The sequence below is a fragment of the Schistocerca nitens genome, chromosome 3 (assembly GCF_023898315.1).
Source record: "Schistocerca nitens isolate TAMUIC-IGC-003100 chromosome 3, iqSchNite1.1, whole genome shotgun sequence".
In the NCBI taxonomy this organism is placed as follows: domain Eukaryota; kingdom Metazoa; phylum Arthropoda; class Insecta; order Orthoptera; family Acrididae; genus Schistocerca; species Schistocerca nitens.
The window spans coordinates 693699384-693715451 of record NC_064616.1 but is presented as its reverse complement, the minus strand read 5'-3'; the positions used below and the strand labels follow the sequence as shown (position 1 = coordinate 693715451).

Sequence of the window (16068 nt, the reverse complement as noted above, 5' to 3'; positions counted from 1 at the left end):
TCCAGACTACTCATGTGTGTATTGCTTGGGCAGCCTGACTGACTTTTAAAACAATTTTGGACTATTTCTTGCTGTAATATGAATCTCTCTCTCTCTCTCTCTCTCTCTCTCTCTCTCTCTCTCTCTCACACACACACACACACACACACACACACACCAATTATTAGTTTTACTCCACTGATCTCAGCAGCAGATGCCTTTTATCCAGTTTGGTTTCAATGGTTGGTTATCAGGCTTATTTAAAACTGATTATTGTTTGTTGTGACTATGTCTGTAATGGGTTTTATTCCACTACGGAACAGACTGAATGGAGAGGTTATGACAGTGAATGAATGTTGCCAAGGACATGTCCGTCAAGACTGGATACCAAAAGTAACAGGAATTAGCCATTCTTAAGTATCAAACAAATGCATTTAAAATTACTTCTTAAATAACCTCATCCATCTAATGAGTAAAATTAACTGGAGGTGATTGCTTCAGTTGATATCATTGTGAAACCAATCTCAGATGTGTTCACTTCAAAACTGTTAACACTTTTCCATCAGGTGATAAGCAACTAAGATTAATTTGCAGAAGAGGCACAGGGAATGTATTGATTATAATATTTCAGGGGAAAGGATGCCATTTAATTATGCTGTTTCTAAGTGTTTTCTCCCCTTTTAATTCAATTTATTGGAAAAAATAGGAATACATCTTAATTAATAGGTTCAAATACAGCAGCATATTTTAACATTTGAAACCATTTATGAAACTATGCACTACAGATACATATGAATTTCAAAAATATGGCTGTATCATTTGAGAAAGAGTATTGGGGGGGGGGGGGGGATGGAAAGCTAGATAGATAGATAGATAGAGAGAGAGAGAGAGAGAGAGAGAGAGAGAGAGAGATGTGGCAAGAGTTCAGTGACAACGTGGGCAATCATACAGTGGTACTCCAGGGGCCCCCTGGTTACTCTCAAAGGTCACATTACTGCCATGGATTGTGTGACCATTTTGGTTGAGCAGGTCTATAACCAACTGAAATTCTTGACATATAATGCTACCACTGTATGCCATAAACAGGTGTAAAATCGGACTAAAGAACATTAATTTTTATGTCATGCTGTACTGCATGGTTTTTATGACATCTCACATGTTATAGTTCTCTGCTCAGAATAAGTTATGAATCATAACCTTCAGGCCGACTGATATGACAGACATACATTTCACTTGTGTAACACACTTCCCACACAGGAGCAGAATGTTTCATGGTCCACAAAGTTGCTTACAAAATATATAAACATGAGGGGTGGGCAACAATGCAGAAACACTGTTTGAACATAAATGCGGATGCTAGCCAAGCCTGCACGTTGTGCTGCTATATTTGCCCATGAATGGCATCTCTTCAGTGTCTTCAATATGACACAAGCATCAATAATGGTCAGAACAGTGTTCTGTGTAGTTGTGAGCGCATTATGTTGGATCTAAGTGAACACAAATGTGGGCAAATTGTTGGTGCTCATATAGTGGGTTCTTCTACAACCCATGGAGCTGACGTGTTTGGACTTTCAAGAGGACCATATCAAAGATTTATATCGCATACAGGGAAAGCGGAGAAACACCATCCACCAAGTCACAATGTGGACGAAAGCATGTGTTGAGTGATTGTGTTAAATGGTCACTGAACAGGATTGTGATGAAAAAGAAGAGGACAACAGCTGCAAAAGTTACTGCAGAACTAAATTTTACACTCGCAAACCACGTCAGCACCAAAACAACATGAAGGGAACCCCATAAGCATGGAATTGCAGAGCCAGCTAGAATTTAAAAACCATTCATCAGTGGTGCAAACACTCGTAAGAGGAAAATGCGGTGCCAAAGCCAATAAATCCTTCACTATGGAGCAATGGTCGTGCGAGTTCTGTTTCACACTGTTTCCAGCTTCTGGCCATGCATCCGTCCAAAGAATGAAACATGGCAAGAGTAAAGTGATGACTTGGGCAACCACATAGTGGTATTCCACAGGCCCCACAGTTACTCTCAAAGGTCACGTTACTGCCATAGATTATGTGACTATTTTGGTTGAGCAGGTCTATCCCATGGTACAATGTTTGTTCCCCAATAGTGATGCTGTGCTCCAAGATGACAGAGCCCCTTTCCATACAGCTCACATTGACCAAAACCGATTTTGCGAGTGTGAAGATGAATTCTCTCATCTCTCCTGGACACCACAGTCACCAGATCTCAATACTATTGAGCCTATGTGGTATACTTTGGAGAGAAGGGTGTGTGACCACTGTCCACCTCCATTATTACCTGAACTTGCCACTATTTTTCAGGAAGAATGGTACAAAATTGTCTTGAAAACTGTATGTGAGCTATATTTATCCATTCTGAGCTGATTGGAAGCTGTTTTGAATGCCAATGCATTTCGTACTATGTATTAAGCATGGTAATATGTTTTGTTTTTGGTGTTTCCCCTGTAAATAAATAAATGAAAGTATTATGAGAGAGCTGCAAAAGGTTTTCAGCCTAGTAGAAAAATGGCACTGATATCAACAAAATTTTGTTTCTGCTATACTCACACATATTTCCCAATCATGTAACTTGTGTGTCAAATTGATCTGCTGAATAGAATTTTTTTTGTACGGATTTGTGAAATAGTTATGATGGTGTTTTTTATTCAAACGAATGAACTAGAATACCAATACAGCATAAACATTCTTGTTTTGGATGTTTGCTCAACAATCCATATTCTTACAAAGTTGGTGAATATTTACAGTTAGCTACTTCATTTCAACAGTTTAGAAATGGGCAACTCAGTTCAAAGTGGCTGAACTTACTGTGAAGATAGTTCACATGAAGGACCTACACTAACTAATGCCAAAGACAAAAACATTGAGAAAGTGTGTAATGCGGTATTACACAATTGGTGAATAAGAATATTTCTCATTCAAATGAATGAACTAGAATACCAATCCAGTATAAAGATCCTTGGTTTGGATGGTTTATCAACAGTTTGAGCTAACAACACAGGCATATTGGAAAGAGTACAGCACATTTTACAGGCAGAATTAAGAAAAAGAGGCCATTGTGTAAAGTGGCTGCCTCATTTCTTGAATGATGACTGAAAGTGAAAATAAAAATCCAATTTGTCAGCAATGGTTGAACCTTTTAAATCTGTTTATCTCTGCAGTTACAATCATAATAATCTTGAAGAACACACACCTAAATAAAAGTACCACTGCAGCTGGAATACTGCTGCCTACTTCAATGTTTTTGTGCCTCTTGTTACATTGAAAAATAACTTTGGTCCAGTAATTCACACCATAGACAAACCAGAAATTGGAGCATAGGTTGATAGCAGTGCATCTGCATCATAAAAGGCAGTCTACATCAACTGCTGGAAAGTGTGACCATTGTTTTCTTGGATGTAAAATGGATTCTTCTTATTGATTATAGTTCTTTTAACTGATGACGGCATTATCTTCAAAAAAATAATGTGAACTTTTGTGCTGGCAACTGTTGATTAACAACAGAGTACAATCTGGAATGAAAATTTATAACAAGTTAATACTGCACATTAACAGGAACTCAAAAAAGAAGTAACTACCTTTCACAGACAGCACTCTAGGAGCTGCATCTAGGAGCATCAGACTAAAATCTTCAGTGTGCCAATAGTTACTTTCTACAGGTTCCAAACTCCCATAGGCTATCCCAGAATTCTAGCATCAGGGGGAGAGAGGATTAAATGGCGAGTGTGACTTAAAAGCTGGTATCTGAATGAGTTCCAGTCTGAAATGTAGTTTTAATTTGTTACAAATGTTCAATCGAGACATGTATCAGCACCAATGTGTTATAAATGTAGAATAGATCAAAAAATGTATACGTACTTCGAAATTTTTCATTTTGAGAGTAGTGAAGGCGTGATCTCTTTTACTTGCTAAAAAAGATTCAACAGCTTAGATTGCAAAAATATTTCTTGATGTAAGACAACTGGTTTCAACAGATTTTGCTGTCATTTTCATGACTTAAAAATCTCTTTGTTGTAAAACGTGTTTATTTGACGCTGAACCTCATGGCAAGTTGTCAAGTGTATAATGGGCTGATTGTTATCCACTTGACAACTTGCCACAATGTTCAACATAAAATGCACATATTTTACAACAAAAAGATTTTTAAGACCTGAACACGACAGTAAAGTCTGTTGAAACCAGTTGTCTTGAATAAAGAAATATTTTTATGTGATCTAAGCTGTTAAATGTTTTTATACGCACTGTGATAATGAAAACCTTATATATTATCATCAGTACTACAGTGACTCAATGTTAAACAATTACAATAAGAGTTCAAACTGCAAACCAACTGCCTCAAACACTTCTGAGCATGATGCTGCATACTCAAGGTCACATCTTCCAAAGCAGCAACAGGAATTGCGTGACAAGCCATTTTAATTTCATTGCGCAGTTCTGCTAGTGTGCGTGGCTTCCTGCTGTATACTACGTTCTTAAGGGTACCCAACAAGTAAAAATCAAGTGAGGTCAAATAAAGGCGAACATGCAGCGTGCTCCATGGCACCGTTTCATCCAATCCAATCAGAGTATGATGATGCAATAGCTCCATACTGAACAGTCATATACCACTGTTTGCTCAACGGAAGATCAGTACCCGAAGACTGGAAAGTTGCACAGGTCTCACGTGTATTCAAGAAAGGCAATAGGGATAATACGCTGAATAAGGCCCTTATCATTAATGTCGACATGGAGCAGGATTTTGGAACACATATTGCGAATGAACATTATAAATTACCTCAAAAAGAGTGGTTTATTGACACACAGTCAACATGGGAGATGGAAAATATCGTTCTTGTGAAACACAACTAGCTCTTTAGTCACACGTAGTGTTGAGTGCTATTGACAAGGGATTTCAAATTGATTTAGTATTTCTAGATTTCCAGAAGGCTTTCGACACTGTACCTCAACAAGCGGAGTGCAATCAAATTGCGTGCTTACGGAATATTGTATCAGTTATATGACTGGATTCGTGATTTCCTGTCAGGGAGGTCAAAGTTTGTTGTAACTGATGGAAAGTCATCGAGTAAAACAGAAGCGATTTCTGGCGTTCCCCGATGCTGTCGTATACTGCCTAGTAAAGTCATCAGAAGACCAAAACAAATTGCAAAATGATTTAGACAAGATATCTGTATGGTGCAAAAATTAGCAACTGTCCCTAAATAATGAAAAGTGGGAGGTCACCCACATGAGTGTTAAAAGGAATCCGATAAACTTCGGTTACATGATAAATTAATCAAACGTAAAGGCCATAAATTCAACTAAATACCTAAGAATTACATTTACACACAACTAAAACTGGAAAGTGCACATATAAAATGTTGTGGGGAAGGCGAACCAAAGACTGAGTTTTATTTGAAGATGCAACAGATCTACTAAAGAGATTGCCTACACTATGCTTGTCCATCCGCTTTTGGAGTACTGCAGCGCGGTGTGGGATCCTTAGCAGATGGGGTTAACAGAGTACATCGAGAAAATTCACAAAAGGACAGCACATTGTTGTGTTGATCTCTGAGGGGAGTATGTGAATGCATCCCACACCTGAGCAGAAGACTCTTCACCTGCTGCTGTGAGTGGCCAGCATGATCTTCACTGATGCATATTCGTAATTGTCCCTGCAGTTTGGAACATACCGTGAAGGTGAGTGATGCTTAAGCGTGTTAGTGGTTCAGTTCCAAATTCCTGCCTCCAATGTCGCTGCACTTCACTGATGTTCTCCAAGCTCCAATACCATTTGAGAAAATATTTTTACTGCTCAAATGTCAGTCACGTTTCCACCACGGCTTCAGTTTGTACACTGACATCGGCGTATCGCAACCCTATTGCCATTTGTTGTTCAACCACTGTACTACATGTTCAACCTGTACCCACTGTGACTTCAAAGTGTATGATTAGTACAGCCAGTTTTAAAGTGTGTATACATTTTCTTGAAATACCTTGTAGTTGCATCGAAAAAAATTTGGCTACATACCAAAAATTTTACTTACATGGAAAAAAAAAAAAAAAAAGAGAACAGCAACCAGTTGCAAATTTTAATTAAATTGTTATTTGAAAATCTACCGTGATCAGTTTATGACTTCAAAATTCCATCCTTACATAGTTGAATTATATTGCAGTCTATTAGTTGTGTAATGTCTGAACATGACCATGAAACACAACGGAAAGGTGATAAAACCTAACAAAATTAGTTGCGAACTTTTTAAGTCTTCTATTTACCTATTAGCTATGTGCAACATACATGTAAAAACTGTCTGAAATTTTGAAATAAGACTAGGTGGATCTCAAATGAATTTTTGAACCAGGCTGCTCCTTTTGAAGTTAATTTTTTTATATAAGACACGTATTTTTGGGGCACTGGTCTTAGAAAAAGTGTTTTAGTCAATACATGACAAATTGTGCACATGGTGCAGCTGTTGACTGGAGGCTCAGATGCAGGGAATAAACTTTGAGAATACATTACTCTCATCCAGACAATAAACACATCCCTTCACATCTAACACTGAAATTTGGCAGTACAATTTACAGTTGTGCTTCATTTCAAATCATGAAATATTACCACTCACTGGCAATGTGTGTGCAGGATGGGGGGAGAGGGGGAGTCAGTTCAAACATACTCATCTCATAGCAACTGCATGATAAAGCAGAACACAAAATGGAGTGAAGTGTTGCAGGTGAGTCAGAGCCAACAAACATAATTCTTCAGCTTTTGAAATGTAAATAGTAATCATTTTATGAATAAACCTCCATAATGAAAAACAAGTTCAAATCTTTAACAGAAAGGTTAATTCTAGTCCCTCATGTATGTTGAAGCTACAGCTATCAAGTTATTTTACTGTAATTCTGGATTAAACACCATTAAAATATAATTTGAACAACTGGGACTAAGTCTTTTCAGTTATTCAAAGAAAACTATCTGAAAGCTATAGGCTGGATACTGAAACACATCAGTTACATAGTACAGGATTCTCCATTAAGAATCAGGTATTTCAGTCAACTGTGGAACCTTCCGCCAAAATGATTCAGTAAAAATAAATTCTGAGTAAGTACTGCTCAAGAAAATGAATAAAATATCACCCTCAACTACTTCTGGGTGGGCTTGACAGCCTTGATAAATTTGAAAGGAAGACTGTTCCACCAGGCTGTATTTTAAAACTGTGCTTTATTGATTATTACTATTCTTTGAGTGTGGCTCATTCTCAGTTGCATTTACAACAGAAATCATGGTCTCCAAACAGCAGTCACACACCATGCACACACAATCATTAAAGTGCATGATCTTGCAATGCATAGCCACAAAAAACACCTACCAATAGCAAGAGACTTCTATTTGATGAGGACGATATATCCACATCTGTTATATAAGCACTTGAAAATGAACCACCCTCTAAACTAGTATTGCTTAAAATATACAATTTTAAAGTACAGCCCAGTGGAATGATGTCTTTCTTTAAATATTAGACTACTTTTCCTAACTAACAAATGACAACAAATAGCAATTATAATTATTATAAACACAATAATAATAATAGTACACTATACCACTCAAGCTGTCATATTCTACTTGCATAACTTGAAATATCAGAACCAGCATTATCCCACCACCACTTAACACAGCTACGAATTGAGGTATATTAATACGGGACATGAAGTGTTTGCCCACAGTTTAAACAGTAAACATACCAGATGCCCTTCCCGTGTTATTAGGTGTCTTTCTCTGGCAGTTCTTTAGCTATTTTAATTTCATTTTTTTTCCTATCAGTAAAGTCAGCCCAAACAAAAACTGCTCATATTGTGTTTCATATGATCACAACTGTCAACAGGAGTGTTCTTTTGGTTCTCATAAACAAAATTACGTCTAAATTGTAATTTTATGTTTCTAAGTGGTACAACTGCCTCAAATGTTTATTGAGCAAACATATTTATACACTATATTAAGAAAAGGAAAGTCACTACTCACCATATAGTGGAGATGCTGAGTTGCAGATAGGCGCAACAAAAAGACTATCACAAATAAAGTTTTCGGCCAGTAAGGACTTCATAAAAATTACACACACACACACACACACACACACACACAAACGCAACTCACACACGACTGCAGTCTCGAGCAACTGAAGCCACACTTCAAGCAGCAGCACCAGTACATGATGGGAGTGGTGACTCGGTGGGGGTAAGGAGGAGGATGGGGTGGGGAGGGAGAAGGATAGTAGGGTAGCAGAGGCAGACAGTGAAGTGCTGCTCGGGGGGAGGGGGGGGGGGGAATTGTAGGGTAACTATGTGCAGTCGGGAGGTTAGACAGAGGACAGGGGAGCAGTGAGGAGTGGGGGGTGGGGGGGAGTAATGGAAAGAGAGCGAAATAAAGAGACTGGGTGTGATAGTGGAATAAGGGCTGTGTAGTGCTGTAATGGAAACAGGGAAGGGGCTGGGTGAGTGAGGACAATGACTAACGAAGGTTGAGGCCAGGAGGGTTACGGGAACATAGGACATATTGCAGGGAAAGTTTCCACCAGCGCACTTCAGAAAAACTGGTGTTGGTGGGAAGGATCTATATGGCACAGGCTGTGAAGTAAACATTGAAATGAAGTATGTCATGTTTGGCAGCATGCTCAGCAACAGGGTGGTCCACTTGTTTCTTGGTGACAATTTGTTGGTGACCATTCGTGTTGACAGACAGCTTGTTGGTTGTCATGCCCACATAGAATGCAGCACAGTCGTGACAGCTTAACTTGTAGATCACATGACTGGTTTCACAGGTAGCCCTGCCATTGATGGGATAGGTGATGTTTGTGACTGAATTGGAGTGATGGTGGTGGTGGTGGGAGGATGTATGGGATAGGTATTGCATCTCCACTATATGGTGAGTAATAACTTTCCTTTTCATAATATTTTTAAATTCCACCCTATATTTCCCATTGTTTGATTCATATTTATAGACTGCAACAGCAAAATACAAAGAATAATGTTTCTATAAGAAACCAAATATGGCCACTGAGCTGTGCTGTACTGTCTTCACTGTGCCATCGCATAGCTGTATCATGCAATCTGCTACTGTGATGGGTTGCTTGGCACAGAGGCCATATTCAGTCACAACTGGAAATATTTTTCATTTTTGTGCTTTGCTGCCACTGTCAATAAATAATCTTTAACTGAATATTTCACTATGCTAATAAGATTCCTTTATTGAGTAGGCACAAAACTACTTTTTTTTTCTTTAATTTTTAGAATGGGGACCCGAACTACTTTCTTCACTGACAACGGAAGTCGAATGAAATGTGTGGGGGACACTTTCACCCTCAAAAACACCACAGACTTTGTGTGGTGAAGGAAGTACAAACTACATATAAAGTTGCGACAATTTATAAAATCAATAAAACTGAAGTTCTATCATGTACAAAAATCTAACCTGATTATAAACTGATATGTTAAGATCCTGCAAGTTTGTGTATATAATTTATGGAAGGTGAGCAATAAATTATCCAGTATTTATTCTGCAAAACCTCAATTCCTCAGATCAGTTACAGATGAAGGACACATGATGTCTTGTGCACAAATATTGTTTTAATATTCCGGGTTTCATGTAATTTGGTTTTACATCATATTGCACAAATGTACGCTAAATTAAATATAAATGGTATGGATACATAAAAATATCGAAGTCAATTGTAAATTTAATTCTTCACATGAAAGGAAAGAATTTCACTGGTAATTAGAATTGTGCAGAACAGGTACACAGTTTGTGGGCTACAAAGTGTAACTGTGTTCTAGAGGTATTTAACTGCAAAGAAAGCTGAAAATTTTCAAAAATAGTGGTAGGTGTTAGCAAGTATGGATATTATCCCCTATGATGATTTTTGACACTAATGTAGTTAAAATGTACTGCAACATGGAAGTCTCTCTCTCTCTCTCTCTCTCTCTCTCTCTCTCTCTCTCTCTCCCCCCCCCCCCCCCCACACACACACACAGAGAGAGAGAGAGAGAGAGAGAGAGAGAGAGAGAGAGAGAGAGAGAGAGTGTTGCTGGCTGAAGGATGCAGAGGGGGAAAAACAAAACCAATGAAGTGCTGTTCACAATAAAATTCCAGTAACACCTTGATTGCATTTCCAAAATTTATGGTAGAAATCACATATGGAGGTGAACCTTTGTACATGGGAGCGTCAGTGATCGTCACAGGAAACTAGAAATAATGGGAATCTATGATACCCCCCAATAAGCTGTACAAACAGGGCTGTAGTCTTATAAATGTCCCATACTCACACATTATCTACACTGCCAAAATCCAGTTCTCTGTACTCAGTGCCATTTCGATGCCCGTTGCTGTTCTGCAACTGAGTTACAGGCTCAAGATTAGTGTTATTACTATTTACATGGTTGTCACTTATTTCTGCTGTTTTCACATTACTATTCTCAGTTAACAATTGTTCACTAGTAGCAGTTTTCCCATTTTCTACAACACTGCTGGGAACCACATCTGTACCCTTTTCTGTCTCCATAGACTCCTTATTCCCCACATCCATGTGACCATCTCCACTAGGCACAATTTTTCTCTCTTCTGTAGGACTGACGTCCTTTCCATCTTCATCACCACCACTTTCACCTTCAAGCTGGCCCTGCAGTAAGAAGAAAATCTAAATTAGAAAACAGAATTGTTTTGAAGAAATATGTTAAACACCAATTGTTCTTAATTTATAGTGATGAACAATTTAAATGCCTCCAGTTGTAAGAATGATTAAAAAAAACTTTTACTAATTTCACCCCAGTGAAAACTTAACTTTGTGTTCTGCCTTACGGCAGGTCTTGTCATGGGGGAAGCCTTGTCAGAGAGGCCCACCACATGAGTGTCTACGGAAGTGATTCCAGTGGTGGTTTCCCGTTGCCTTCCACTGATGATGATGAAATGATAATGAGGACAACACAACACCCAGTCCCTGGGCGGAGAAAATCTCTGACCCAGGCGGGAATCGAACCCAGGCCCCTTGGCATGACTGACCGCTGCACTGACCACTCAGCTATCGGGGCGGACACCCCACTGAGAATAAGGTCAATAACTGGCTGTTATAGCTTAAAAGAACCTTTCCAGAATTTGTATACAATGATTTCTGGAACACACACGTTAGGACAGCTGGGATTCATCTCTTCATAATAAATTTTAATGATGAATTTCTGCTACAGTATAGTGTAAATAATCATTTTAAACAACTTGAAAATCTGGAACAGGAATAACATATATGTCTCACACATCAGCCCCCTCTTCCCATGTGATGGCCAATTTGCTATTTCTATGAGCTATACATATAACCACAGATTTGAGTTTATTAATACATGGACAATGAACTGTATTATGCCACTTATGTGTTTACAAGCAGAGTGATTCTCTTAGAAACTTGTTTTTTTTTTAACTTTTACTTCACGAGTTTACACTTAATTCTATTTTTGTTACTACGCTGAAATGCAAATTTCACATTCTGTTGAATACTACTGACTTTTATAGCATACTTTCTACATACACAACTAAGCTACTGGAAGAACTTGGTGTCTCAATCATGCTGAAGCCAGGAATGGGAACAGAAAATATCACAGAAGATGCAGACTTAGAAGGCAAAATGACAGTGATTTTGTCATATGTGTAACCAGTGCAAAGTATGTGGCCCATAATGACACTGATACCTGCACTGACTGTATTACACATTTTCAATGATAAAACAAACTAAGCTTCAGAAAGAAGTCCAAGAAAATCATTGTGTCATTTTGGACTAATGTGGCAGTAGCATGTACTCATAGAGCTGTGCATGAACTCAAACTCAAATCTTACAAAGTAACTGTAGTGCGTCAACTGACCAATTGAGATATTGTTGCTAGATATCAGTACTGCAACTAACTATTGCATGCTGTACAAGATGGAGAGATCGACCCAGAAAGGTTGCCCCCCCCCCCCCCCCCCCCACCACCAATGAAGTACGGATGCATTTATTAGGATACACAAACTTGCAACACAATCGAGTAGAGGGGTTGGGATTTGCATGGCTGCATGCCTGAAATTTAATAGGTTAGAACAATCAATGTTGAACTTTTGTAAATCATTATCAGTTACGTTGAGGACCTCTGCACGATGCGAAAACAGGAGTGTGAGTGCAATTAGTCCAACACAAATTACTGGACTTATTATACAGCAAAATTTTTCAGAAAATTAACAATTAACAAAAACATCTACTTTTATGCAGGAAAATGCAAGCTCTCACACCATTGATACATCTATGATAAAAAAGATTTGTTCGGAATGTAATGTCACAAAGTCCCGATTGCCTTCACTTTGGATATGCTTTTTCTGGCCTTCTTGCAGATGGTGACTGCCAGTTGTGCCATTTGGAGTTCTGTATCTTTGTATCAGTGTCATATTCAAAAACGTACAACTTATCTCCCACTACAACACTTTCCAAAATTTGAACACAATTCCAGAAGTTCTTCACAAATGAGCTTAAAATTTTTGGTAACAGTTTTGCACACAATTACTTCATTTGCAGTTGTTTGGTTAGAGTCTCCTGGACAATGATTTTGCATACACCCAGAGTCTGAGCTATCAGAGGAACAGGTATTCTACAGTCAGTGTCCAAAAGTTCATGCACACACATCATGCTGTCTTCAGCTTTCTATGCTGAAGAGTGCCCAGAGAGAGTTTCATCATCGTCATCCTGGACTTCCGTGACATAGTGACTCGTCGTGACTTTCAGAAAGCTCTGAGGAAAATGAGGTGGGTTATGTTGGGAGCTAACAAATACTTCCAACTAGCCATGGCAATACACTTCAGTTCACTAACAGCAGCATTAGAATAGAATTGGTGACAATGCTTTCCAGACAAACATTGTAGTATTATGAGGTGTTTTTGATGATAGGATAATCCACTCTTCATTTCCCATATCTAAATGCATGTGATTTCTCTCTCTGGCTTATGTTAAATGGAAAGATGTAGGTAAACAATCCTCATACACTTGAAGAGTTAGAAGACAGTAGTTGGCTTGTGTTTTCAAAAATTCTGATAGCCGAAATTTAACAAATGCGTGCTAATGTATTCTTAAGGGTCAAATTGCTCTTGCTGCTCAGATACACAATTCTGGGTATTTGTTGCAAATAAAGGTAAACTTGTTTTGGTCACATTCCGTGTAAGCTTATGCTCAACTTGGGTAGATGTGCCAAGCAGCTATGCTTCGCGAGGGAGATACCAGTACACATCCCGTGTAAACTGCAGGGGTGCACCAGTCTCATACATGAAACATTCTGTATATTGTGAATGAACTTGACTGCAAAACTGGAGACACTAGCAGTTTTAAGTTAAGTAAGTATAAAACTGTGAGCTTACGTTGTTCAAAAATGCACAAGGATGGAGATGTAGTCAGTCACATGCGTTAGCAATAATGTTCAGTACGAAAAACATAATTTGGCGGTGCAGTTAGCAGAGAAGATGGTCTTTGAGTCAGCAGCAATAAGAATAAAGCCAAGGAAGAACAGCTTAATATGGTCATGCATTTTTCGTTCAACTGCAGTTTACTTGATAAATGCTCAACATGTAAGAAGACAGATTACACTAAATGTTAACACAGTAATAATCTACACTACTTTAGGTAATCTGACGAGTTAATTGTGCTACAACTGAATCCATGTAAATTCATCATAAACACACACAACAGCTGACTCCCAGACATGTATTCACCTTTTCCACACAAATTTAAACAGGGACGAATTAGGGCTTAGAACTGCTGAAAGCCACCTCTCTGATCCTAGAACTTTATCTGTACTACATGGTGACTTAATTATAAAAGAAAATTTTATTATTTTTATGAAATATTAAACCACAGTTTTAATCATCTGAGTGGGTAAAAAGACAATCTCAAGAATATTAAATTAATGCAGTAAATTAACAAATTAAAGGGAGATATGGAGGACCAAACTGCTGGATTTCCAAAGAAAATGCAAAGCCTAGAAAAAAGCATACAGGGAACCTTTAATGGAACTCACAGTACAGCGTTATGCTGATGTGATAAGTGAATCAGTAATGTTAGTAAAAACTCATGGTGTGTAGTAGACTAGAAATGTGGGAAGTGAGAGTATAAAGGCTACAGTATGTGAGAAATTCACAGAAGAAATTAATAGAGAATTATGATTCAGGATCGGTAGTGAACTTGATCAAAGCTTCAGGAGTGTTGCTAGTGACATCCTGAAGTTATTTTGAAGCTGAAAATACAAATGTCCACTGGCTGGTTTGACATATTATCTAATTTATTTAAAGAATGCAGAACTGAAAAAAAATCACTAAACCATTACCACATTCAGGAAGCACTTCAAATGGCCACGGGATTTTTCATATACTGTTAAGTATCTCCACAATATCAACAGGGTATAAAAAAGAAAGCAACCAGAGACTTACAGAAATCCAGCTCAGTGTCACTGAACTCAAAACTTGGTAGTGGACTTGAAAGAGTAATTCTTGATCAAATGGATTTTTTTTCTTTTGTAAATGTAACCTGCTAAGCATTTTGCAAAACGAATTCAGGAAATAATGCAGGAGAAATGACTCTGACTTTCAAACAAACTACTTATTATTCACGGAGTCACAAATTCTATAATAACAAACAACACAAAAAAACATAACACGTGTCTTCAACATGAATATATATATATATATATATATATATATATATATATATATATATATATATATATATATATAAAAGAAAAAAAACCTACCCTCCTTTCTCTGGTGCATTGTCTCATTTGCACAAAAAGCATTAAATCTTAGGTTAGGTTAGTGTTGTTTTAACGTCTCGTCGACAACTTGGTCATTAGAGACGGAGCGCAAGCTCGGGTTAGGGAAGGATGGGGAAGGAAATCGGCCGTGCCCTTTCAAAGGAACCATCCCGGCATTTGCCTGAAACGATTTAGGGAAATCACGGAAAACCTAAATCAGGATGGCTGGAGACGGGATTGAACCGTCGTCCTCCCGAATGCGAGTCCAGTGTGCTAACCACTGCGCCACCTCGCTCGGTGCATTAAATCTTAAATCCCTTATGTAAATCACATAATAATATTACAATTTTTTCAGTACGCATTGTACAAGATGGGTAAAGTAAAAAAAATTAATGGAATGTCTCTACATTTGACCAGTTCTTTTCATCCTGTGAATCATTCAACACCCTTACACAAATTCAAAACTTTATGTATAAGAGAAGTAACACTTGAAAATCCATCATGGAATAATGACAATATTATGAGAAGAATTGATTGCTACTCACCATACAGTGGAGATGTTGAGTCGCAGACAAGTGGGGGAGGGGGGGGGGGGGCAAATAAAAAGGTGAGCTTTCGGCCAAATTTATAAGTAGACAAAACACACACACACACACACACACACACACACACACAAGCACTTCGTAAGTGTGTGTTGTGCTTGCATGAATGTGTGTGTGTGTGTGTGTGTGTGTGTGTGTGTGTGTGTGTGTGTGTGTGTGTGTGTGGTCTATTTTAGAAGAAGGTCTTTAGGTTGAAAGCTCACTCATTTGGCAGTCTTTCTGTTGTGCCTGTCTGTGACCCAACATCTCCACTATATGGTGAATAGCACTCTACCCTTTTCATAATATTGTCAGAAGTAACACCGGATTTCTTAAATTCTTAGAAGTGAGAAAAAGAAAATGTGACCTTCATACAAAACAAAAGGTTTAATATCTAATATTAACCACTTATTTACCAAAATATAATGCAGATAAAGAAAAGCACATTCATTTAAAACTATTTGTATCATAAGAAATTACATTAGGGAACTAATGTGTGCTAATACCAATCACCCACTCAACATCACAGAATGATGGAAACAAGGAAACTACGCTCAGTTTTGTATGAGAGGCACAGTACTCACCTTCTGTTCTGAATACAAGTATGTAAAAATATCAATGTAAGCATCTGTGGTTAGAAGATAGAACAGGCCACACTCATCTAAAAGAAGATCCACAGAACTAGAGTCCTCTCTCAG

The 16068-nt window shown here is 38.1% G+C and overlaps 1 protein-coding gene across 25 annotated transcripts in view; it reads right to left on the bottom strand.

The window, feature by feature from the left end:
• The window catches only part of LOC126248660 (MAP7 domain-containing protein 2-like), a 421589-nt gene that overhangs the window by 22040 nt on the left and 383481 nt on the right, over positions 1-16068 (bottom strand). For all 25 annotated transcript variants that reach the window (XM_049949858.1, XM_049949865.1, XM_049949867.1 and 22 more), the window contains one exon: positions 10308-10660. In XM_049949858.1, the coding sequence (XP_049805815.1) occupies positions 10308-10660 (353 nt within the window). The remainder of the gene's footprint in view (positions 1-10307; positions 10661-16068) is intronic.